At 35.0% G+C, this 27,121-nt stretch overlaps 1 protein-coding gene across 2 annotated transcripts in view; it reads left to right on the plus strand.

Annotated features, from left to right (window-relative positions):
• Positions 1-27,121, plus strand: part of lcor (ligand dependent nuclear receptor corepressor) — a 56,370-nt gene that overhangs the window by 4,777 nt on the left and 24,472 nt on the right. For both annotated transcript variants that reach the window (XM_055216744.2, XM_055216745.2), the window contains exon 2: positions 25,105-25,170. In XM_055216744.2, coding sequence (XP_055072719.1) covers positions 25,105-25,170 — 66 coding nt within the window. The remainder of the gene's footprint in view (positions 1-25,104; positions 25,171-27,121) is intronic.

Below are 27,121 nucleotides of genomic sequence, written 5' to 3' on the forward strand. Positions count from 1 at the left end.
TCCTTGAACAGCTAATACAAGGTTTTCACTACATTTACATAGAAGCATTGAAGTGTCTATGTAAGACCCTTATAAAAAGGTAGCACTATATAATGTCACAGATATAATACTTTTCATTTCTGACGGATTTTGTTCAAAGTCAAGAGTTAAGAACGCACGGCATTTATGTCATGTTTCTGTGCCGAAAAATATTCTGACATCTGGGAAGTCTGTCGTAGCCGTGCATTAAAACCCCAGGAATTCCCATTCTGTCAAACGGCATATAGATTACATTTGTAGCTTATCCCAGTTCTGACTTCAACATTGGACTGATTTAATGGAAATCGTGTTCGGTACATTTGTGGCCATGTACGTGGCAGAGGTGGGAATTAAATGGCAATGTTTAAAAAATGCTCACGATACAAGTTTACATCAACGTCAAGATCTATTTGGATTAGACTTCTGCATTAATAATTTTTTTATTTTATTCCAATTCAGGATTTTTGTCTAACAGAAATAATTTGGTTTGCGTTGACCATTTTTTCATCTTACAGACTTGGGTGATTCTCACGAAATCCAGACTACTGAAAAGGTGTCCAGCATCAGATTTTTTTTAAAAGCTATTGAAGCCATTTTTTGGCACATATAAGATTAAGGTCTGAACTTACTATAACCATTATTTTTAGAGGATTAAAAAAAAATATATCATTACCGCAACATGATATTACACAATATATGTGCATTTACAAACTCATGTTTCGGTAATGAGAACTAAAAAGTTGTCTAGGCACTATGACAAACAGAATTTCAACTTTTATCCGGAGAGAAAAATAAGAACTGCTTACCTGGTAGCCATCTTGAGTGTCACAGTCAATTATGTCCCTTCCAACAAATCTTTTTTTTTTGAAAATGTTAGTTCCTTGAGGGCTTAATCAATGATTGAAAATTGTTGCGGAGGATGAGAAAATTTTTCTTGGACACATTTGTATACCTTATTATTGTCTCTACATTTACCAATGATCACCAAATACCACATGTTTCTTTACTGTAAATGTTTATAGTATAACATGCACATATAGTATAACATTTATTTATTAGATTTTTTAATTATAAATATTTCCATGTTAAAGAGCACAAATCCATTCATGGACACGTTGCGGTAATGAAAATTTTCCCATTAAATGTGGAAAAAACAACAAAATTGTTTTGTATGATGTCATTTAAAATTATGTGCAAAATAGTACATGAAGAGATGTTTGTAACTGCATGCTTCTTATTTTGACACTCTTACTTTGCATTTATTTTTTTATCAAAATGTTTCATGACACCTCATAAGTCTAATTTGCGAGAATCACCCACTTGTTCTTAATACTCACAATTATGATTTTTGGTCCCCCATAAATATAATTGTGAAACATTTATCAAAAACCTTTAATGTTTATTTCAGATATAGCTACTTTAACAGTCAATGTGATAATGGCACTTGCTCATTTTCCTCCTCTCTGTACCGCACTGCAGTTCACTTCGGTTTTTAGCTGAATGAATCCCTGTAAATCCAAATGTGTCAAAATCTGCCATATGGTTTCGCTTTTTTTTTCCTGTCTTCCTCTCATGTGATACGCTGTGATTTGTTTGCCATTAAACCCCCCTCATTCGCTGTGACCGATATGGGCTTAGATTATGAGCTCAACATGGGATTCCCTGAAAGCATGCATGGGGATTTTAAAGGAAATGTTAGAAAGCTGATGTGCTTTGCTTTTTAATGTGTAACAAAAAATATTTTTAGTACTAGCCTAATACTTTAGGTAGGTTTTTGTATCTCATGTATGTTGGACACAATGATACATGACCTATAGACCCATTCAAGGTTTGTAAAATGTTAAGTTTTATGATGTTTTATGTCATACATTTTCTTGGAAGGGGGGGCCGCAAAGGGATGCTTCGTACAGAAGAGGCGCTGCACGCCAAAAAACTTTGAGAACCACTGAATTAACCCACTTGTTAAAATCCGTTCTTGTGAGATCAGGCCGTCAATCTGTCCTCACCTATACGCTTAAAATCCATCAGTCAATCGTTGAAATCAAGTCATGTATATTTAGTTTATAATCTGTGCTATATGTTTCATTACTTTTCCCCAGCATCTCAGTTTTGCATCCATGTGTAAATCACATAACGGCCCTTTAACCAGCTGAAATCTCATATCAGTTACATGACCCTGTGTTTCCTGAAGATGATTTTATACACTGGTGATCTGGTGATTAATGTCCTCGGGGTCTTTGTGCTATTAAATGAAGATTAATCCGCGGGTCCTGATGTGTAGCACCATTGTTAAATAGCTGGCACTAATTAAATTTTTATGATTTGGAAAACCCTGAATTATTATGAAACTATTTCCTCTCTCTTAATTTGAATATTATTGGTTTAAAATGGCAAGCGTTTTAGGGATTTACATACAGTTCCTTGCAGTGCTTATTATCTCTTTAGTAGCGTTATTACTTTTGTCAGTGTTTTCAAACTCTTACCGAGCCAGACCGAATGTTATTATAAACTCCATAGCCTATGGTAATATTTGCATATGAAGTATACATTTTTTTAGAGTTTAAACTATGTAAAACCTTTACTCATAAATCATATGAAAACTCACAAAACTATAGACTTGATGATATTATGCTATGTGCAGAAGTAGGACATTTGTGTGGTTGCTTGCTTGGTACATCTTGGGTTTCTTTGCACTCTTAAAACATTTCCTAATCTTTTTGAGTTGATATATTAGGTTTGGCACATTTATTGGAAAGCTCATTTTGTGGGAGTGTTTTTGAATAGATATCACACCACTTGCATGGTACAGATGTAGACCACACATTCGGAAATATAAAGGTAAAAAAGCTGTCTGGCACTTTGAATGGGTCCTAATATTTGCCATTAAGCTACAGATCTGTACATTCGAGGTACTGATATGTTCCTTTGAGGTATTAAGTACAAATGTGTACCTTTTGAAAGGGTAATGCCCCAGCTTTTGTTGTTAAAGGAATAGTCTACTCATTTTCAATATTAAAATATGTTATTACCTTAACTAAGAATTGTTGATACATCCCTCTATCATCTGTGTGCGTGCACGTAAGCGCTGGAGCGCGCTGCGACGCTTCGATAGCATTTAGCTTAGCCCCATTCATTCAATGGTACCATTTAGAGATAAAGTTAGAAGTGACCAAACACATCAACGTTTTTCCTATTTAAGACGAGTAGTTATACGAGCAAGTTTGGTGGTACAAAATAAAACGTAGCGCTTTTCTAAGCGGATTTAAAAGATGAACTATATTGTATGGCGCAATAGCACCCTTGGGAGCACCTCGACTCGGCGCAGTAACACCCTCCCTCTCCCATTATGAGAGTGAGAAGGGGAGCGGATTTTTCAGGCGAGTCGAAGTACTCCCAAAAGTGCTATCACGCCATAAAATATAGTTCCTCTTTTAAATCCGCTTAGAAAAGTGCTACGTTACGTGCTAGGTTACAGGTGAAGCAGCTCTTTACGCCTTCTAAGTCTCATAATCGGTGCTCATTTATATCCAAGAGACTCAATAATAATCGTTTACATTTCAATTCTTTGAATTGGGGATGCACCGATAGGTTTTGGGCCGATACCGATTTAAACAGACAACTTCTGGCCGATACCGATATATTAAACACTTGTATACAATACTATACAGTTGGTCTATTGCTAGTTTATTTCTGCATCAAATTATTTTTACTGAACATGGATTGAATCTAATTAACATTCAACTGACCAACATAATAAGAGAGGCACAAATTAAGCTAAAACAAATATAATAAGACAGCATGACAACCTTCAAAGGTGGTTTTAGCTATTCAGCATTTATTTTATTAACAACATTAACTCATTTTTTACATATAATGGATTTCTTTATGCAGTGAATTAATAAACAATCGGTATCGGCCTTTCTCGTGCTATTGCCGATATGCCGATGGTTTCAAATTCATCAAATATCGGCCGATTAATATCGGTGGCGATACATTGGTGCATCACTACTTTAAATATTTCATATTTAAAAGCGTTTTTGTGCTGCTGCGCATCCATGTGTGTAATAAGCAAACTCGCTTTGTCGTCCCGTTTATAGGCGCATATTTCTAACGCACTCATTAAATAACAAAAACACTATTGTGCCATTGACTTTAGACTTTAGACCAGGTTTTTGTTGGTCAATGGCGTAGTCTATTTTAGTTGCCTTAAAATATCAACGCTCCAACAATGCGCCTGAACACATCTTGTTTTTAGACCAGAACACCCATGGGCGCAACAATGGGCGCAAATGCATTTGCTATTTAAACAACGTGGTGCAAAACGTGAAAATGATAATTGCGCCGAGTTGAAACTAGCAAAATACACTTGCTTCGTGCTCATTTAATAACAAAAACACTATTATGCCTTAGACTTTAGACCAGGTTTTAGTTGATCAATGGCGTAGTCTATTTTAGTTGCCTCAAAATAGCAACGCGTCAACAATGCGTCTGAACACACCTCATTTTCAGAACAGAACGCCCATGGGCGCAACGTTGGGCGCAAATGCATTTGCTATTTAAACAAAGTGGCGCTAAACGTAAAAACGATAATTGCGCTGGGTTGAAACTAGCAAAAGACACTTGCGTCGCGCATTGCGCTGGGTGTATGATAGGGCCCATGGTCTACAACTGTTAAAAAAACAACTTTTTAAAATACATAGTTTTCAATCTCTCACTTATTTTCCAGCAGTCTGATGAAACCAGTTGTATTAAATATAGGCAGTTTAAATTCGCAGTGAAAATGCACTAAATATATCAACTGATTTAATCTTGATTCATTAAAGAGTGGCAAAACTCTCAAGAATTTTAACACAATTATATTTTGTACACTAAAATGTATCACGTGAAAACCTGTAAAGTGAAAACCTTGTTAACTTTTTTTAATTGGCATTTAGCAGCAATAATCACAAACCTCTTCTGTAATCAAAGTCGCAGAGAAAATTGTAAATTGGCATTTACAGCAAAATACAAAGACATACATTAATGCGTAATGCATATTTATAATAAATCTTACATTCAAATGAGCAGTACAACCACAAGCAGATGGTGAAAACTTCTCAAACATGTCAAATAAATGTTAAAATTGAAAAGTATGTTTATAGACCTACCTGTTGCAAAACTAACTTGTGTACCCTGATAAGACGAAGCCTTGTCTCTAAAAATGTTCAATCTTTAACATTAAAGCTACATTAAACTGTATTAAAGGTAGATAAAATAATACATAAGGTATTTGAAAGACAATGTAAGTATTAATATACATAGACGTGCAGTCAGAGAAGATACCTGAAGATCACAGACAGTTTCTTGCGATGCAGATTATAAATGTGACAAGTGCTATAAATGGTTTGTTTTAATAGGTCTCTTTTTATTAGACAAACACTTTTATTGCTGCTAATGTCTTTCATGTCTAAGGTGTTGTATTAACAGAGTTTCAAAACTATCTCTCCAGTGGTGCATGCTTTAGTGATAATAAATTCATTAAAATAGTTTTCTCGCAGATTGCTTGTTGCACAGACCTGTGATGCCATTCACGAGTTGAATTAATGCTTTCCAACTTTTAATAGGTGCACGCAGCAGCCCAAGTTAAGAAGTAGGCAAGAATTGCGGCACCTTTATACGCAACCCACTGCGCGTTTAAACTGAGAGAAAAAGAGAGTACATGGTAGTGAATATTATGAAAAACAGTTGGAAAGACAAACATGTTTATATGATAATGTGTGGATCAACCTTCAAGTGCTCCTGTATAGCTTAGTGGTAGAGCATTGCGTTAACAGCAGTGCAAAAGGTCATGGGTTCAAACCCAGGGAACACACGTTGATAAAAAGTATATCTTGTGATGCACTGTAATTCGCTTTGATTAAAAGCGTCTGCAAATGCATAAATGTAAATGATGTAAAATTTATAGTGAATAAATGTTTACAGAAAAATGTTGCTGCAGAAATGTTTAAAACATGCCGAAATTCAAGCTGTGATACATTTATAAATGAGAAGGGATGTTTTTAAACATTAATTTTATGAATGTTATGTTACGATAATATGGATAATAGGTAGGGGTGTAACAATACATCGATTTTATTTCTAACGATCCGATGCATCGATTCCACACATAATAAAATCGATTTGAGGTGTCTTTATTATAGGGATGCACGATATATCGGCCGACATATCGTTATCGGCCGATAACTGCTTATTTTTAATATTAACGGTTATCGGTCTGATAGCAAAATTAGGCCGATAAATGAAAGCCGATAAATTATGGATTATTTTGGTTTGTTGAACCACTTCACTTGCTCATTGCTGGCCATGTGGAGTTTTGATTGGTGCTTTCTGTGACATAGCACGAAGATGACACGTGTTGCGAGCTTAAGAAAAGTATGCTAGTCTAGAGCAAAGAAAAGATGTCCGCGGTCTGCAAGTTTTTCATTGTGAAAATAATATGAATATTTATGGGCCTATATATATCGGTTATCGGCCCCCAAATTTAAAGAGTTATCGTTATCGGCCAAAATTTCCATATCGGTGAATCCCTACTTTATTAATATTTTTGTTAGTTTGTTGTTGTAAATGTTCCAATTGGGACAGAGATTGTGCTATTTTCAAAGAGTTTAATTAAATATTCATGTTATATATTTTGGTTGCATTTGTAAGTAAAAATGTAACTGCTTAACTAGGCACGTAATATAAAATATAGATAAATTAACCGAATTGGATTTAATCGCGATCGCATTGCTGGTGGAGAAAATCGATTTTGTATCGAATCGTAATGAACTGTTTCATTTACACCCCTAATAATAGGTACACTGTAAAAAATAATTTGCTGCCTTAAAATTTTTTGTTGAATCAACTCAGATTTACAAGTCATTTCAACTTACTATTATTTATCTTGACTAGAGATGACTTTTCTCAACTATATTTTATAAGTTGTGACAACTCATCTTTGTTGACATGACTTGTAAATCTGAGTTGATTTAACAAAAAATTTTAAGGCAGCAAAGTATTTTTTACAGTGTAGGAAACCATTAGGGCTGCAAGATTAAGGTTGCAAAAGGGTGAGACGTTTCCAGTAAATTTCCAGAAACTTTCCATGGGAACTTAATCTGCATATGCATATTCTAAATTAAATGTTTTTTATGGAAATTTATAGGAATTATATCATATACAAACATGACCAGTGTCATAGAGAATGAGACGTGGTCTGGGAACCACATGCTCATTTTCTCGTATTTGAGGCATGGTTTACGAATGACGTCGTCATTGTCTTGCTGCCCGCTCCCCGTGCTGTGGATCCCTATTTCAGGGAAAAATTTGGTCCATGGTTTTTGTATTACCTAATACCTTGCATGCATGTCTTAGCCTGGGTTTCCCCATGCTGCCTTGCGCGCAATTTTATTCACGCTCCAAGTCTAGCATGGGGAATCCCAGGCTAAGACATGCATGCAAGGTAATACAAATTTTGAAGAATCTTGATACTTGCGCTTATCAAGCCGTGGATTTATTTAATGAAAAATCCTACTAATATTAATGATTTCTGAAGGATTTTTGGTTAAATAAATGCAATAAGAGACATTAAAAAATAGTCATGTGTCCAAACTTTTGGGTGTACAGTAATTCTGTATGATAAGCAGAATGTAGAAGAAAGCGCATCACAGCTTGAGCTAGCTATGATAGCTAGCCTCATAAATTTTCAATGAAATAGTGCTAGCTTACATTTAGATATCTGATTTACTAGTTTCAAGAATTTTTCTTTGCATGTTATGGGAGAATGCAAGTGCATGCAGGGGGTGTGGCCTCAATGGCCCTTCAGTAAGCAGTGTGCTGTGTGCATGTGACTGAGAAATGTGAAGAATAGAAATTGCATTAAATCTTGTTTTTAATTTTTTTTGCGGCACAGTTCTTTTTTTAACTACATTTAGAGTTCCCTGTTATAGCATTTTTTTCAAATTCCCAGTTTATTCCCATTAATTCCCATAGAAAGTTTCCAGCCTTAAAAATTCCCAGATTTTTAAAACCCTATGCAAGATACATTTTCTTTTCGAAATAGCTCAAATGTGCATATCGCAATACACACACTGCAATTGTTTGCAATAACGAAACGATTTTAATACTAGTTATGTCAAAGTCAAAAGTTTTAGGTCGAAAGATAGCAGAGAGACTGGTGAGATTGTTGTTGTTATATAATTTTTTTATGTTTATTGAAATTTATTTTACACACTTAAAGGGGACATATCATGAAAATTTGACTGTTTTCTTGTTTAAGTGATATAATTGGGTCCCCAGTGCTTCTATTAACCTAGAAAATGTGAAAAAAAGATCAACCCACTAACTTAGTTTTGGTAAACCATTCTCTACAAGCATGCGAAAAAATAGGTAATTGAAATTTGGCTCCCCTTGTGATGTCAGAAGGGAATGATACCGCCCCTTAATCTGCACTATCCAACCACAGCACTGCCATTTAGTGCAGAGATCAGCTCATTTGCATTTTAAAGGACACACCCAAAAACCGCACATTTTTGCTCATATCTACAAAGTGGCCATTTTTACATGCTATAGATAACTTATTATATGATATTTTGAGCTAAAACTTCACATATGTACTCTGGCGACACCAAAGATTTATTTGACTTCTTAAAAAAGCCTTGTGAAATGTCCCCTTTAAAGCATTATCATATCACAAATTGTATATCGCATCATATGCGCTGTTTGAGACCATTGTATCCATATAGATCATAACATGGTGGATTAAAAGTTGTATGATACAACGATGTAAAGTGTAGTAGCACGATAACAGCACAATACCACAACAAACAGCACTGCAATGCTTTTAAATGCATTTTTGGCCTTCAAGTGTCATTAGTTTTGTTTCTATATCATGACATATAGGCCTATAAGCACTAAGAATGTTTTAATGGCATCTCTAATGCATTTTTGCAAATTAAATTTGATTCATAGTTGGTTCGCTCATTCGTATTTGTTTATGAATTCCCACTTAAGTACATCAAAGTCTGAATCTGTCACTAAACACTTGCAGTGTCCATATATATATTTCATTTAAGACATGTAAATGGTTAGTTTTACTTTTCTCGTGTGTTCATTATTTTGCCAAACTCTATGCTGTTATGTGCTTACATACTTTTTTCTTTATTTCTTAATATGTTAGCTAGATCCCATAACCTTTACAGATAAACAGCCAGGCAGATCTAAAGAGAAACTCGGGTTAAAAACAGCGTCAATGCTGAATGTGAAGTACTCAACTAATAACATGCACATAGCGCAAGATGATACAAGGCCAAACCTTTTTGTAAAGGGCTTTCAATATCTGATTGTTGTTTCCGTAAGCTATTAAAAAAAGAGGGAAAAAATCATTCATTCAACGAATTTTACTAGAGATGTACTACAGATGTTATGTGGGTTTACTTGGAGCCCTCCACATCACTTTGGCATGCGCCCGCGTTGAAAATAAACCATTTGGCTATTTCACAAACGCAGAGCACCTTTCAAACAGAGTATTGTTGTATATTGATCCAAGCCTTCTTCAAAATAAAGGATTTTTGAAAGCACAGTAAATGAATGGGCGACACAATGTACAGTATGGATGGCTCCGCCATATGATGTTTTTTGGAAGCATAACTCTAAAAATAATCTTCTTTACAGTAGACTCAAATCCAGAGATTTACTTTAACCTAATGCTGTACATTTGGTACTTAATGTCCAAGAAGACATTGCTTTTGTTAATCGCCACCATCAAAAGCTTAAAAATTGCCTGTCGTAGTTCTTTTCACAATGAATAGTACCCATACAATATGTGCGTTAATTGTGGTTGGTGACCTAAAAGGTCCTACTGTCCAGTGGCAACATTCGTGTGTTACGTTTTATTGGCCGTATGTTTACGCAGCTATATTTTTACATTATTTTTTTAACGTTAAATCTAGGTCAAGAGGGGCCCAAATGACATTGTTTGACCTGTTATTCAAATGGCACATCTGCAGTCGAAATGTTCTTGTTGGGATTAAAGATAGCAAAATGTTATTGATGCAGGATGCACGTTTTTATGTGGTCTGTGTGCAGGAGCTTGTACCTAGTTGCGTAAATAATCGTGCACTTTTTTTGTATTTCCGGAATTTCGAAAATCTTTCAGGTAATAAGAAAAATCTGATAAAGAAGACAAAGGTTGCTTTTATGTTCGGTTTAAAGATACAGGGCATAATCTTTCTGATCTTCTGTTTACTAGGTTAGTCCAGCATGCTATCATATTCAGTCTTGTTTTTGGATAATAGTTAAAGGGATAGTTCACCCAAAAATAAAAATTCTGTCATCATTTGTTCTATTAAACAAAGGAAGATATTTTGAGGAATGTCTATAACCAAATTCTTTCTGAGCACCATTGACTTTCATAGTAGTATTTTGTCCTATTATAGAAGTGAGTGGTGCCTGTGTTTGATTACAAATATCTTTCTTTGTGTTCAGCAGAACGAAAAAAAATTATACTGGTTTGTAACAACATAAGAGTGTTTACAATATTTTCAGTTTTGGGTGAACCATCCCTTTAAGGCCAGATTACTTTTCTGTTATTTTTAATGATACACAAGGTCTAACTTTAGAGTTTTAGAGATTGGTGATAATAATAATTATATGAAAAACATGAACCTTGATTAGTGATACACTATATAACCCACGCCGAAAAATCTGTGATACTTGACCCCTTTAAGAATTTGATTGCTGCTGATTGGCTAATTAATAGAAGTGGTAGGATTTTGACAAAATTGCTGATTGGCTGATTATTAGATGTCATTCTGCCAAGTCAGTTAGTTCTAAAATAGGGCTGCATAACGATTAATCGCAACTAATCATTTGCAGAATAAAAGTTTTTGTTTACATCATATATGTGTGTGTACTGTGTATAATAGTTCTGTACAAATAAATACACACACACACACACACACACACACACGCGCGCGAGCGAATGTATAATTTTTATAAAACAATATATTTATATATAAATATGAATACTTAATATATAAATATATTTTTTCTTAAAATTATACATGCATTTGTGTGTTTATTTCCACAGAATTAGAGCTGTCAATTGATTAATCGCGATTAATCGCATTTTAAAAACAGTTTGTGTTTGCATAATATATGTGCGTATTGTGAGCAATTATTATGTATATAAAAATACACGTGTACAGGTATTATTTGGGAAACAATTTATATATGTATAATTTCTAAAAAGACATGTATGAAGAGTTTCGTTGTTTGGTTGTGTATTCCAATTAATATCAATTCAACTGCAGTTGGTTTGTTTTGATTTAAACCTTCATAACTTAAGAAAAAATACAGCTAAGTAGCACCATATAGACGGTTTCATCAGACTCACGTGATACACGTCTGGATCCGAACCTTACTTCCGGTTTCGTTTTTTAATGGTCTGACTAGTTGCTAAACTGATCTCTTGAACAAATGCCTCGTCGAAAATAACAAATGTTTTGGTTTCCTAGGTAATCTATGTGTTTTTTTTTGCTTGTTATATAAATAAACTATGTTTAAAGAACTTTGCTGTTATTTTTTTTTAGCGGAGTTTACCAGAAGTTACGTGCGGACCGCGACAGCTGCTTGTTTATGTTGTTACTGCTGAAACAGTCTATAACAAAATAATAACATAATAATAAACATGTTTTGACCAAAATAATAAAAATAGATTTATCTCGTTTTGCAACGAAACTCTTAATATACATTTAAATGAGTCTTAAATACATATATGCTTGTATGTTTGTATTTATATGTACTAAATAATTACACACAGTGCACACACACATATATTATGCAAAATCAAACTTTTATTTTGAATGCGATTAATCGCGATTAATCGTTTGACAGCTATACAAAGAATTATTATACACAGTACACACACATATATGAAGTAAACAAAAACATTTATTTTGCAAATGATTAGTTGCGATTATTCGTTATGCAGCCCGATTCTAAAAATAGAATAATTTATTTTTTCTTTTTTTCTTTTTCTATTTCTAATTTCTCAGTCTTATTTCTATTTTTAGAAATTATTAAAAAGTAAAAAGATATTTTGTGTAAAATAACATATTACATCACATCTTATAGATTATAAGATATCAGGCATTTGCCACTCTTTCTTTCTAGATATCAGCATCCACCATTAAAAACCTATTGGTCTTGATTCCTGATAGTCTATGTACAGCGTTCACCCATTCTTCGCAATATTTTCCCAGTAATTAACCTATAGCAGTATGCATTTAATCCAAATACTTCCTATAGCATTCTCAAGGAACATTCTTTTGTTCCTAACTTCACCGCTGGTTTCTTCATCAGATGCTACTTCACATCATTTGAGAATCATAATTAGCCATTCATCTAGAAAGAATGATTTGAATAAGGGCTCCTTTTCGTTTTGAAAATCAAAAGCCAGACAAGATCAGTTTTTTAAAGCAACTTTTCAATTGCAAATGCAGGCACGTTATATATATAGTCTATAAAATGATTGACACGCAGCGGAAGACAAAGGGATGGAGGAAAGGCTAATTAAGAGAAGTATAGTGATTTCACACGGTGTCTCTAAGCAACGTGCAAACCCTCCTTTACGCCCCGAGGTTAGGAAACAAATGTCTGTCGAATAAGAGTCTGGAGCTACAAACTTCCCAAAGCTATTCTGCCTTCAATATAAAACATGTGCACCTTGTGACCTCATAATTAGTTTTATTCTACACTACTTCAAATTAATTAGTTTGACAGGAGCGTCTGCGTACGAAGAACAACGAAATTGTAAAAGTAGTCAAAATGACTCTCGCATACTATTTATATCATTAATCTTTTACAGGTGATGTGTCACTCTTATTTGTCTTTACAATGTAATGAGTATGAAGAAAAGTATTTTACTGAGATGCTTGCCTTTTTTTAACGGGGAAAGTAAAGCATTTGGGTGATTCTCGGGAAATCCAGTGTCCAGCATCAGAATTTTTAAAAAGCCCTTGAAGCTTGATTTTTTTTGTGCACATATAAGTTTAAGGTCTGAACTTATTATTTTAGAAGATTTAAAACATATTTTCTATAAAATTATTTAAATTTTTTAGATTATCATTATCAAAAATTATCATTACCGCAACATGATATTACAATAAATATATGCATTTACAAACTCATGTTTCGGTAATGAGAACTAAAAAGTTGTCTAGGTACTATGACAAACAAAATTAAAATTTTTATCTGGAGAGAAAAAATAAGAACTGCTTACCTTGTAGCCATCTTGAGTGTCACAGTCAATTATGCCCCTTCTAACAATTTTTTTTTAATGTTAGTTCCTTGAGGGCTTAAACAATGATTGAAAGTTGTTGCGGAGGATGAGAAAAATTTTCTTGGACACATTTATCTTCCTTATTATTGTCATCACCAAATACCACATGTTTCTTTACTGTAAATGTTTATAGTATAACATGCACTGAAGCTTTTTATTTTTTTATTTTTTTTTATTCTAAATATTTATATGTCAAAGAACCCAAATCCAGTCATGGACACGTTGCGGTAATGAAAAATTTGAAAATGTGAAAAAACAACAAAATTGGTTTGTATTATGTCATTTGAAATGATGCGCAAAATAGTACATGAAGAGATGTTTGTAACTCTATGCTTCTTATTTTGATATTTTTACTTTGCATTTACTTTTTTATCAAAATGTTTCATGACACCTTATAATAAGTCTAATTTCGCAAGAATCGCCCATTTGATTGCTTTTGTGTTGTAGACACGCATGTGGTCGAAATGTGTTTAAAGGGGACATTTCACAAGACTTTTTTTGAGATGTATGAGTATGTGAAGTTTTAGCTTAAAATACCATATAGATAATTTATTATTACACGATAAAATTGCCACTTGTAGGTGTGAACAAAAATATGCAGATTTTGGGTGTGTCCTTTAAAATGCAAATGAGCTGATCTCTGCACTAAATGGCAGTGCAGTGATTGGATAGTGCAGATTAAGGGGCGGTATTATCCCCTTCTGACATCACAAGGGGAGCCAAATTTCAATGACCTATTTTTTTCACATGCTTGCAGAGAACGGTTTACCAAAACTAAGTTACTGGGTTGATCTTTTTCACATTGTCTAGGTTGATTGAAGCACCAATTATAGCACTTAAACATGGAAAAAGTCAGATTTTCATGAATGTCCCCTTTAAACAAAAGCAGAGGGACTCGCCCCCAGACCACCCCCACAGAAATTTTGGACAGAAGCGGTCGAAAGTGAACAAAAGAGACGGATGTGTCTCTCTTGTCCACTTGTGATCCGGTCAACCAAAACACATCTGAATAGCAGGTATAAACAGGCTCTTAATGTGGGCGATGCCCGTTTAAGTCCAGCTTGCAACATTCACAGTGAAAATGTCTTCTTAATTTTTGTCTCTCTTTATTTGTTTAAAAAAAATGTGACACAAGGCCAAAAATTAAAAGAAGCAATTTGTACTTTGTTGAAATCCTGTTGAGCAAAGAGAAAAGCGCCTGAACATTAATTTTGCCTCCTTTTTCGTAAATATTTGAAGCAAGGTCATGTGTAGGCAATGCCTTTGTGTTGGTGTTTACTGGTTCTTTGGAACTTAATTGGATCTGCCTAAATGTGTTCATTGGAGCATAGGTTAGTTATAGAGCACTTTAAGTAAATATTCGTGGAATAAATAACTTCATTCCACTGATATAAAGCCGTTATGCGATATACGTGCTATTAATTTGGCATTTATACGCGTGTGAGACTTATCCATTGCAGGTGACAGATGTAGTATATTTGTTGGACAGCTGTGTGTCTCTGTATTTTTTCATCCAGCAAAACTTTCTCAAGGGTGAATCTCATGGCAACTGTACATGATGTAGTGCACTGTAGTCTCAGTCATCTTGACATCTGTTGTGTACTCCACTATCAGTATGATCATCTTAAGCAATCAATCATTTCAATAAATCTTTCTGTTCCTTAAATTTGTTTTACACAGAAAGATGGTAAATTAACCTATCGTTGTTAACTTTAAACAAGACTTTACAACGCTCTGGTATGCAGCAGTCTGCTTCAGCCAGCACTGCGAGGTTGTTAGATCCTCGTACATACAGCTCTGGGAAAAAAAATGTAAATACCATTTTAGGAATAGTTCAAAAATAAATATTTGATGAAATAACCTTGATATTAAATAACGTCTTTCATGTGTCCTATCAGTCTTTTGGATGACTTTGTCACTCCTGAGGTTTCCTTTTGTTGGAATTCAACAAACACTTGACTAAAATGGTCACAATACATCAAGAAAAGATGATTCAAGGCAAAACTGGAGTGGTCTCTTAATTATTTCCAGAGCTGTATGTCTGGTAAACATTTTTAGTACTTAAAATGGGTATATTTATACAAATTATGCAAAACAAACGATTATTTAGTTTGACCAATTTTCTGTTTGTCTTACTGTTGTCTTTTGGATATACTGTAGGGAAGAGTGGGGCTCAAGTAACGTTTTTTTTTTTTGCTTTATCATTCAGAAAATATTTAAGGTAGATTAATCTTTTTTTACATAATCAACACACACATATCCTGCTACAAATGAACACTTAAAGTTTGTTTGTAAGATTGACCGTTATCGTACAATTATACTGAAGGTGACATAAGTGCAAACTTTACAACTTACCCCATAGGTCTGGACCACTATAGGGCCAACTGTCCAAAAAATGATCAACAGCAGTCTGACTTCAGGAACTGTTCCGGCTTATTTCAAGAAGGCAACTGTTGTTCCTCTAATTAAGAAGAACAATTTGGACAATACTATTTTAGCTAACTACCGACCAGTATCAAAGCTTCCTTTTATTTCTAAAATCTTAGAAAAAATTGTTTTTGCACAATTAGAATCCTATTTAAATACAAATGGTATTTTAGAAAATTTTCAATCTGGTTTTAAAGCTTTTCATAGTACCGAGACTTGCACTTTTACGAGTTTTTAATGATTTTTTATTAACTACAGACCGAGGGGACTCTGCGATTCTTGTGCTCTTAGATCTGACCGCCGCCTTTGACACAATCGATCACGCTATTCTTATTTCGCGCCTAGAGCGTTGTGTAGGCATTCGTGATACTGCTCTGCAGTGGTTCAGATCATATCTATCTGACCGATTTTTTTCTGTAAAGCTTGGTGACTCTACATCATCTATTGCCCCCCTTCTCTATGGAGTCCCTCAAGGCTCAGTTCTTGGACCACTACTGTTCTCTTTGTACCTTCTCCCGCTTGGTAATATTTTTAAAAAACATTGCGTTTGCTACCATTTATATGCAGATGACTCGCAAATTTTGAAAAAAGACGTAAATGGATCCTTGACTCCTTTACTTGATTGTCTCAAGAATATTAAAACCTGGATGTCTTTTAATTTTTTTAATTTAAATGAAGAAAAAACTGAGATCATAGTGTTAAAATTGATAGTGATTTTAAGCTGGATAAGCAGATAAATATGGTGGTTAAATCTAGTTTTTATCAGTTGAGCCTTTTAGCGAAAATTAAACCTGTTTTATCTTCTAAAATTTTTGAACAGGTGATTCATGCTTTTATTTCGACACGTTTGGACTACTGTAATGCACTTTACATTGGCGTGAATCAAACTTCTCTTTCACGCCTACAGTCCAAAATGCAGCTGCTCGTTAGTTAACAAGATCACATAAACATGAACATATTACTTCCATTTTGGCTTCACTCCACGGGCTTCCTGTGTATTTTAGAATACAATTTAAGATTTTAATGTTTGTTTTTAAGTCATTGAATGGGTTGGCACCTCAGTATATTTTGGAGCTTCTTCATGGTTATACCCCATCAATGTCACTGAGGTCTGGGGATCAGCTTCGACTGATCGTGCCCAGGACTAGATTGAAGACCAGAGGCGATCGCTCTTTTACAGCAGTTGCCCCCAAATTGCACCGCACATTAAAGCTGCCCCTACTCTCCACACTTTTAAATCTTGTTAAAAAACATATCTTTATTCCCTGGCATTCCATGCACTAAGCTATTGTGGTCTTCGTTGTCGTTGTCATTGTTGGTGTTATTTTATTTATTTGGTGTTCTAGTTTTTTATTGTCATTTTACTTTAATTTGGTCTTTTTATTTTAGTTTTATTTCTTAAAGGCGGAGTCCACGATGTTTGAAAAACGCGTTGGAAAAGGAGACGGGCCGACTACCAAAACACACTTATAGCCAATCAAATGAAATCAAATGCCGGGTTGCGTATGCGTGGGGCGGGTCTATCAACAGAAGGTCCAGATTCTATTGTAGGGGCGTGTTTGTTTGGGTGATTTGAAATATCAACATTGGCTTTCAAACATCGTGGACTCCGCCTTTAATTGTAAAGCACTTTGGTAACCTTGAGGTTTGTTTAAACTCTGCTCTATAAATAAAGTTGGATTGGATTGGATAGGTGGTGTTAATTGTAAAGAACAGAGAGTTTGTTGTTACACCTGCTTGAAAATTTTATTTAAACACAAATAATTCAATTTCATTATGTGTTTATACTAAAGGTGGATATTGTTTATATATCTGCATATATTAGATAGATAGATAGATAGATAGATAGATAGATAGATAGATAGATAGATAGATAGATATCCACACATTCATCCATCCATAATCCTTCATTTAACCATCCTTGTATTCTTGCATCAATGCAAATAGATTTTTTGGGGGGCTGGACAAAAAATCATAATTGTAAGTTATTTCCAGGGGGGCAAGGTTTCATATTTTATTGAAGCCTCCCCGGGCGCCGCCATTGATTAGCGGACCCCCACCTGCTGCTAGGATTCCATTGACTCCCATTCATTTTGGCGTCACTTTGACAGCGAATAACTTTACATCTGAGGTGCTTAACGACTCCATTTGTCCATTACTTATTTGTAAAGAAACACGAAAATGTTTAAAAGACACCATTACCTTGTGTCTTACGTTATGGCTCCGTAGAAGCAGTTTTTGTAAAAATATGATTGCATCATAACCTGCAACTCTCTGTCGCACAGTAGAGAACGCAGGCAGTCTTATTGGCTAATCTTACTGTCTATGAGGCAATCGGGTGGACGTGGAGGCATAAAGTCAAGGAAGAAGCCTATAGAGAGTCCATTAAAGCAACGGGACAAATTTGTTCAACAACAATTTGTGTGGGCTTTTTCCTAAAAAAATGTGTCACTCTTTACTGTCTGGGAGAAATAAGAGTGGACATTAAAGTTGAAATTAAATTGAAATGAAAAACTATTTTGTTTAGGAATTGCTTATCTGTGAGCTTAATTTTTTTTAAAGAGCACCAATCATCCGATTCACAATTTTACATTTCCTTTGGTGTGTAAGTTTGTATTAGTACATGTTAATGATATGCAAAAAGTACAAACTCTAAAGTAAATGATGACGTAAGTTATCGTCTCCAATGTAAATCTCTTTTCTTGGACTGCAACAAAAACACAGATTGTTGAAAACAGTTTGCTTTCTGGGATTGGTGATGTGGACGAGACTGACATTATCATAATTCCTCCCGCTTCAGCCTGTAAGTTAACTCCTGTTAGCATTGAATTGTGAGCGAGTCCTTCAAACATGGTAAGGAGCGTCACATTTCCTGCTGACTTCAGAGGTATTCAGGCCAATCACAACGTACAGATTAGTTGGCCAATCAGGCACACAGGGCTTTTCAAATCTGTGTGTTTCAGGAAGGGTCCGGGAAAAGATTGCAGCGATTAGCAATTAGCAACATGATCCAACTTCAAACTATCCAATTAATTCCCGATGGATGAATTAAAGTCCCACCCCTACCTTTTTTCATTTCAGAAGCCGTTTCACTTGGATACCCGTCACCACGGGGAACATAAGACAATCGCTACTTCCGTTTCATGGCGACTTTAAAGTGCACCTATTTCATTGCTAAAAAACGTTATTTTGTGTATTTGGTATAATACAATGTGTTTGCGTGGTTTATGCAACATGATCTCACAAAGTTCCGTGGGATAGTCACAGAGTTTTGTGCTCATTTTTCCGTGGCATTCTCACGGATCTCCGCATTTTTCCGTGGCCCTGCTACGGACTGTCTTTTCCGTGGCATTCTCACGGATTGGTTACTCAACTGCTTTTTCCTATTTTCAAACCATTTTCGCTTCGGTTTAGGGTTAGATTTGGTGTTTGCGTTAGTATGTCACTTTAAATATTGGTTTATACTATTTTTTCTGATTTATTCTTTTATATTTTCTAAACTTTAAACAATTGTCGCCTGGCGTTGGGGTTAGAGTTGGGTTTGGGTAGGGATGTCATTTCATGTAAATCTAACCCTAAACCGAAGCGAAAATGGTAAGAAAATAGGACAAAACAGTCCAGTAACCAATCCGTGAGAATGCCACGAAAAAGACAGTCCGTAGCAGGGCCACGGAAAAATGCGGAGATCCGTGAGAATGCCACGGAAAAATGAGCACAAAATTCCGTGACTATGCCACCGAAATTCGTGAGATCAGGTTGGGTTTATGATAAAAATCGCATTATTTTCCACATACCGGACATTTTTGTAGCTCAAGATTTCAATCTCTTCCTGAAACGCATGGATTTGAAAAGCTCTGTGTCCCTGATTAGTTAGCTAATCTGTACTTTGTGATTGGTCTGAATATCTTGACGTCAGCCGGAAATGTGCCGCTCCTTACCATGTTTAAAAGATCAGGTTGCTAACAGGAGTTAACTTGCAGGCGAAGCGGGAGGAATTATGATAATGTCGGTCTTTACTACATCACCAATCACAGGAAGTAAACTGTTGCCTACAATCTGTGTGTTTGTTGTAGTCCAAGAAAAGAGATTTACGTTGGAGACGATAACTCATGCCATAGTTTACTTTGGGGTTTGTACCGTTTGCATATCATTAACATGTACTAATACACACTTACACACCAAAGGAAATTTAAAAACGTGAATCGGACAACAGGTGCTCTTTAACAGGCCTTGACACTTTATGTATTTGTAATTTTATTTGCTTTAAACAAAAGGCACATTGTACCTCACTGTTTAAAACGAGTGTTTCATTGTATGTATTGTAGGTTTTTATTATAAATACCAAAACCTGCAAGTTCTCAATCGTAGTGCTTTATTTTCTTTTACCTGGCATGTTTCCGACGATTTAGTCAATTGAATTCCTAATCATTTCCTTGGATAATTAAATAATTGGATAATTAATTAGTTGTTCTGCTTTTGGCACATGGCACAGTGAATAAATCATCGGCCCCAACAGAATGGTTGAACAGCTCAGCGTGACTCCTCCTGTGTGTCGCCACGCTGAATTTTAGCCGACAGCTTCCTGTCAGAGGATTGTCAGGAAAACATTGCTGTGTTGGTTTTTTTCTCAATTTAGAGAACACCCCTCGGGGTCACAAAAGGCAGCTTCTTTATTTATTTGAATTGCTCTTTGAAAGAGCAGTAGTGTGGCTTTTTTAGTGGGTTAACTCCTCAACCCAACAAAGAGGAATGACCCAGTTTCTTCCGCCCCTCCCCAAATTGAACATGCTGGAAGTGAAATTGGATAAATGCAGTTGATACGAAACCTCTCGCTTTAAACAAAACAATGGATGGGTTCCATCCAGGAGGGGCTGGTTTTGAATGTATTTGTTTTTTGCATGTCCCTTGAATTGCTTGGGATAAGTACTGTACATATCCGAATCTACCCTTATCTCATTGTTTGGAAAAAATTGGAGATTCTTCTAACTAAGATTAATGTGTGTGTGTCCCGCTGTAAGTGTGTGCAGGTCAATTAGATTCATTAAATTGGTCAATATCTTCATCGAGAACTCGAAATCAAGTTTGCTTCGACACTGCGTCTTGTTTTGGTTGCCTTAAGCCTTGCTGTCACGCTACTGCCGTTTTTCATCCCTCTCGTGGAATGACCCTACCAAATAGAGAGATGGTTGTAGTTGACACAGATTTCCCCTGAAGTACAACCCCAACCCCCTTTCTACCCACTTTGCATGAAAGATGGTAAGGATTGGGGGAGGGAGTGGGTTTAATTTAGGGTTAAGATAAACCATGGGGAGGCTAGTATGCTGTCTCTAATATGCTGATTTTAAAGATTTAATGAAGGTATTGTTTTCCCCAGAGAGAGAGAAAGCTGTTTTTTTCCTTTCCTTTTATGGAAGATGATATTGATCTTCTGGGCGGTACTCGGTTTCTTAAAATGTTACAGTTAAGTCAGGAAATACAGACTATACAGCTTTAAGACGGCCTGACATTTTTTAAAACAGATTTGCTATTTTAAGTTCATAATTAATCCATAATTAAATATAGTTAATGTTTTTATATCAGATTTAATTACATATAATATCCCTTTGTATGAACAACTTTCTCAAAACACATCTCACATCTTAGAGATGGTGTCCTTCATCCATCTCGACTCTGTACAATATATATATATATATATATGTATATATGTGTGTACAATATATCGATCTTATCTACTGGTTAGAGACATGGGTGCTTGTTGCCCAGTGAAAGTAAATTATTCATACATCCACTACACTATATATAGACTATTAATGGTCACCAGGAAGTTCAAACAAAAAGCTGCTGATGCAACCCTCCCTGGTGTCAAATTGATTAGCCCGTTCACGCAGCCCTCCATGGGAGATCTCCCCCCGCCCTGTTTGTGCTGTTGTTCTTTTAATTTTCTGTATGTATGCAGTCCATACATTCCTTGTTTTCTGGGATTTAGGGGGTAGTGTTGTATGAATGTTAGTTTTGTTTGTTTGAATGAGTTGTTCTGTTCTGATATCCCACACGGTTCCTCCGTCCCTCCTTCAACGTCAGCGTCTCTTGCGTAAAAATTTACAAGAAGACATTCAGTACTGTACCACACAGTGGTTTTTAAAGTTTTTAGTATGCATGCCCCCCTTGTGTAGGATCCATCCATTTCCCCTCCAAGAAAATCATGACAAATTCATGAAAAATTCTAATTAGAATTTTAAATCAAATAAAAGCACATACAAAGTTTTCCCTTTTCTTAATTTTGATTTCACAGAATTTACAATAAATTAACATATTTCATACTGGGGCCCAGTCACTCTCTGGGGACCCCTGCAGTTTTAGAACCACTACATGCATAATAAACCACTTACTAGGGGTGTGACGCTCACTCAACGAGACGAGACAAGATTTTTACGCACTTTAAGAAAACCTCAATGATAAAATATATGAATGGGAAATCACATAATTTTTTAATGTTTTAACCAATCTAGGACTGTCCCTAACAATAATTTTGCTAATCTCCGACTTCTCGACTCGTACAATATATCGATCTTATCTACACATTGATTTTTTGGGTAATAAAAAAGACCTACAATAACTTTTAAAATGACATATAATAAAGATAATGCAATAATAACTGGTTCAAATAAAGTATCAAAACCAAGTAAACACATGGTTTTATTAAACAAAAACATTAATATACAGCCGGGGAAAAAATTAGGAGACCACTCCACTGTTTCAAGTTTATTGATTTATATAGCACATTTAAAACAGCGCACAGGCTGACCCAAAGTGCTGTACAAAAATGCATAAAAAAGCAAAGATAAGAATAATACTAAAAAGAGAGAAAAAATAATAATAATCGTAATAATAAAGTTAAAAGTGTTGCCTTAAAACATCATTTCCAGATGTATTGTGACAGTTTCAATCTATTGTCTGTTGAAAATAAAAATTATCTAAAAAAACAGATTTTTTCCGCGGCTGTATATGTAATAAAAACGCATCATTATTATAACAAATGCCTGAAGAGGGCACCAGCAGACTCACGATTGTTTGTTGTTTTTACTTTTACTTTAGTTTGAGAAAATATTTTTGGCTAATGTTTAAATGCATATAAATCTTTAATGTTTGTCTAATTCTTTACAATAGAAATGATACAGCCACTGTCATTCTTAAGCAAGAACATTCACACATTATGTAGTGGTTTCCCTGACAGGGTTTAAATTTAATCCAGGACTAGGCTTTAGTTATATTAGGACATTTTAAGTAGTTTTTTACAAACAAACCTTACAAAAAAAACTTACTTGTGCGCATCTTGAGATCAAAACAATGGCACTGATATGCTAAAATCTGTCAGGGTGTTGTTCAATTAAAAAGCATTTTAGCCTGGGACTAGGATAAGCCCTGTCTGGGAAACCGCCCCTAAATCATGTAAACTCAGAGTGAGGGTTTAAAATGAGACACTTTACATTACCACACAGACTACTACTTACCCCAATTTTTTTTTTCATTTTCTGCAATGTTTGCAAATGTTTTATCTTATGAGTTTTTATTATCTCTAAAGGGATGCTCCACTTTTTTTTTTAAATATGCTAGCTTCCCTAGAGTTAAACAGTTTTCTTACTGTTTTGGAATCCATTCATCTGATCTCCGGGTCCGGCGCCAGCACTCCTAGCATAGCTTAGCATAATCCATTGACTCCGACCAGACCATTAGCATCGCACAAAAAACAACCAAAGAGTCCTGACACCTTTCCCATTTAAAACTTGACTCTTCCGTAGCTCGTGCACTAAGACCGACAGAAAATCAAAAGTTGCGATTTTCTAGGCAGATATGGCTAGGACTATACTTTCAAACTGGTGTAATATCAAGGACTTTGATGATGTAACATGGCTGCAGCAGGTGTAGTGATATTACACACTGAACGAAAATAGTCCCCTTGGTTACTTTCAATATAAAAGTGCTAGCGCCAGGAGATCAGCTGAATGGATTCCAAAACGGTAAGATTCAAATGTTTAACTCTAGGGGAGCTGGAAAATTAGCATATATTCAAAAAACTTTTTTTTTTTTAACTTTTTTAAATAGTTTTTCTTATAACATCTCATAACACTTTTGTATTAACATAATACCTTTTGAGTGATTTTAAATGGACCATTTAAAAAACGATTGCGTGTTTTTGAAAAAGTGTTACACTTTTGACAAGTTGTTTTCAAAATCCTAATAAAATTCCTTATAACCATCTCCTTTTCATTCTTTTTAATTACCACCGATCGCTGTGTATCAACATCATTATCCACAATAGTTTGAAGACTGCTGCAGTTATCCCCATAATGCAATGTGTTTAACGAACTGGAATGTTGCTACTATTTAAAGTGTTCATTTTTGGTTTCAAAGCTTTCTTTGTAGCCAACAATTTGGAATGCAGACTGAGCGCAGTGTGAACAGCTGATAAATAGTGAATCACACTAAGCCCTTGTGTTTTTGCCAAAAAACACTGCATATCTGAAGGACAAAAACTAAGTGCGTCTCTTCATCATCAAAGTGCATTGCTAAAGAAACTTAAGATTTATTTTTTTAGAAAATGCAATTATGGTATGTTAAGTTTAATGTGTGGTCAGGGTTTATACATTGTAAATTCTTTTTTTTTTAGAGAGAGTCTAGAAGCTTTATTGTCATTTCATACATAGCAGTGCACTACAAAGTCAAATTAGACGTAAACGTTTCTCCAGGACCATGGTGCTACATACAGACACTGAACTGAAAAGTGTATGTTTTCATATGTATTCAAATATATATTTACAAGCTATATGGCTATATGAATAAATAATATATATAATCGTATAGCTTGTAAATATATAGTGTATTACTTTAAAAATCTGTACTTTGTAAATTAGAAAATAAATATAATAGTTGGCGGTTGCACAGATGTTCATCAGCATTTATTCTAGGTCTCATCCAAATAAATGCGCTTAAACATCTTTATAAATGCAGTACTATTGTAAAAGAGCTTAATTTTGTTCACATTTGTCAATTAAAATTCTTGTCATGACTACTGTAAGTCATTCACCGAATATAATCATCTTTCATTTTTGAGGCTTCGTCCATGTAACTGCCGTTGATTCAGGATTTGAAGTTAATTAAACTGAGTTGCAGTATTGTATTGGGCATTAATTTAGTTTATAAAACTGAAAGCAGTTTGTGCTTGTGTGGGTGGATGTGTGATTCTGTACATACAGACCTTCCATACAGCTCATAAGAATGAACCTTTGTTTTCTCCACAGGGTTTGAAAGCATTCTGGAGGGGCTGTTTGGACCAGGACTAGTTAAAGATCTTACCCTCTTTCAAGGTCAGTGCTACATTTTGTTAGTTTTCAAAGACGTGTGAGAAAACCAATACAAGTGAAAGATGAATAAAAAGGGCCAAGCTTGATTAATCTAATTAAAATCAATATTGCAATATGGCTCTCATATAGCTGGTATATGTAAAACCCTCTAAATTAACTTGATCTTTACATTCTTGACACAAAACATTTTTGCTGCTACAAGATTATATAATGTACACATCAAGGACAGAATATTTAATAGAAGAGGAGATGAGTCAATTGGCCAGGTGTGGAGGAAAAGGTGTTAAATCACACAAGGTCTTTCCGTAGTTTTTCACCAGAATAAAAGCACAAAAGTACATTTTTTTAGTTAAAACAAGTCGAAGTTGGTTGTTTAATGAAGACTTGTGAATACACGTATAGCAGCTATTGGCTGAACAAAAAATGGGCGATATATGACCTAAAGTTGACTGCACCACTACTAAATGTTTTTTAAATAGTTTAAAGCAGACAAAATTTAAATACCAAATCTTATGTTGGGAATCCAAGAAAACAGAGCTGACCACACAGTATTACCGTATTTTCCGGACTAAAAGTCGCTCCGGAGTATAAGTTGCATCAGTCAAAAAATGCTTAATGAAGAGGAAAAAACATATATAAGTCGCACTGGACTATAAGGCGCATTTATTTAGAAAATTATGATTCTTTTTGGGGGCGTTTTGTTTGTTAAGTCTATCTCAGTTGTGTTTAAGTTTGTTTCAGTTAATAGTTTTTTTCAGGGGTGGGCTACAGGAGCAACATATAGCGCCCTCTCTTGGCTGTAGATGGTAATGTTTTCCTTTGGTTCATGTTAGTCAGTATGAATTAATTTTGACGTCGCACCTAACTATAAGTCGCAGGACCAGGCAAACTATGAAAAAAAGTGCGACTTATAGTCCGGAAAATACGGTATATTGTTCAGATATGATGACATTTATAGTTCATCAATGGTCAAGTAATGGTGGAAGTAAAAAAAATGTTTTAGATAAATTAAGTTGAATTCCTTCATACACAAGTATGTTCAAGATATTATTAATTTAGATCTATAACTTTAAAATTGTTACCAGGATTAATGTACAGATCAATAAAGATACGTTCTGGTTATTCTTTTGTAATTTTAATTCATTTCATAATAGGGATGTCAATTTATGCAATTTCCCATATTCGATGATCATTTAAATTAACAATCAATCAATCGAATAATTGTTAACCGTATAGTGCAATAAGCCTTTACTGCATTGGCGTATAGCCAATGAGTGACATAGAAGTGTGCGTTCCTCACGCAAATTAAATTTTTTTTTTGCCTAAATAAGTGGGATTGTAAAATGAGTCTATGCAGTTGTTGTTTTAATAAAATCATCAATTTAAACTTATCTCGTAATGAAATACAATGACTACTAGAGACAGTGTATAACTCCGCCTCACATATGGGCACTCTGCAACAGTCGCATGAAAGTCCATGCGTCCATGACCTGCAACAGTCAAGTTGGCAGCACCTCAGCCAGTCAATAATGATAATTGACATCTGTTGCGTTCAGAGTGTAACTACAGTTTACATTTTACAGTTTCTTGCCAGAATTTAAGATGACATTTTAATCTGTTCATTAAAAACGGATTATGGTCTCCTTCCCTGTGTATAGCAGCGTTAGCAGCATGGCTATGCTAAGCTTGCAGACTTTCCTGAAGAGGGTCTTTACTTTCAGTATCCTAACCGTATTTGCATTTTCTGTATCGGACCCTATCAGATTCACTGCGGATGCCATTTCGTTACATTTGCAGACAGCTGTGTCTCGCATGACGTTAAAAATCCCAGGTGTGTGTTTAGAGCTGGGTTTCGATTCAGATGTTCCAGATCGATTCGATTTCGATTCACAAGCTATCGAATCGATTATACTTTTGATTCCGATTCTCGGATCGATATTTATGCTTGATTCTC

Source organism: Misgurnus anguillicaudatus, chromosome 23, assembly GCF_027580225.2.
Source record: "Misgurnus anguillicaudatus chromosome 23, ASM2758022v2, whole genome shotgun sequence".
Taxonomy (NCBI): domain Eukaryota; kingdom Metazoa; phylum Chordata; class Actinopteri; order Cypriniformes; family Cobitidae; genus Misgurnus; species Misgurnus anguillicaudatus.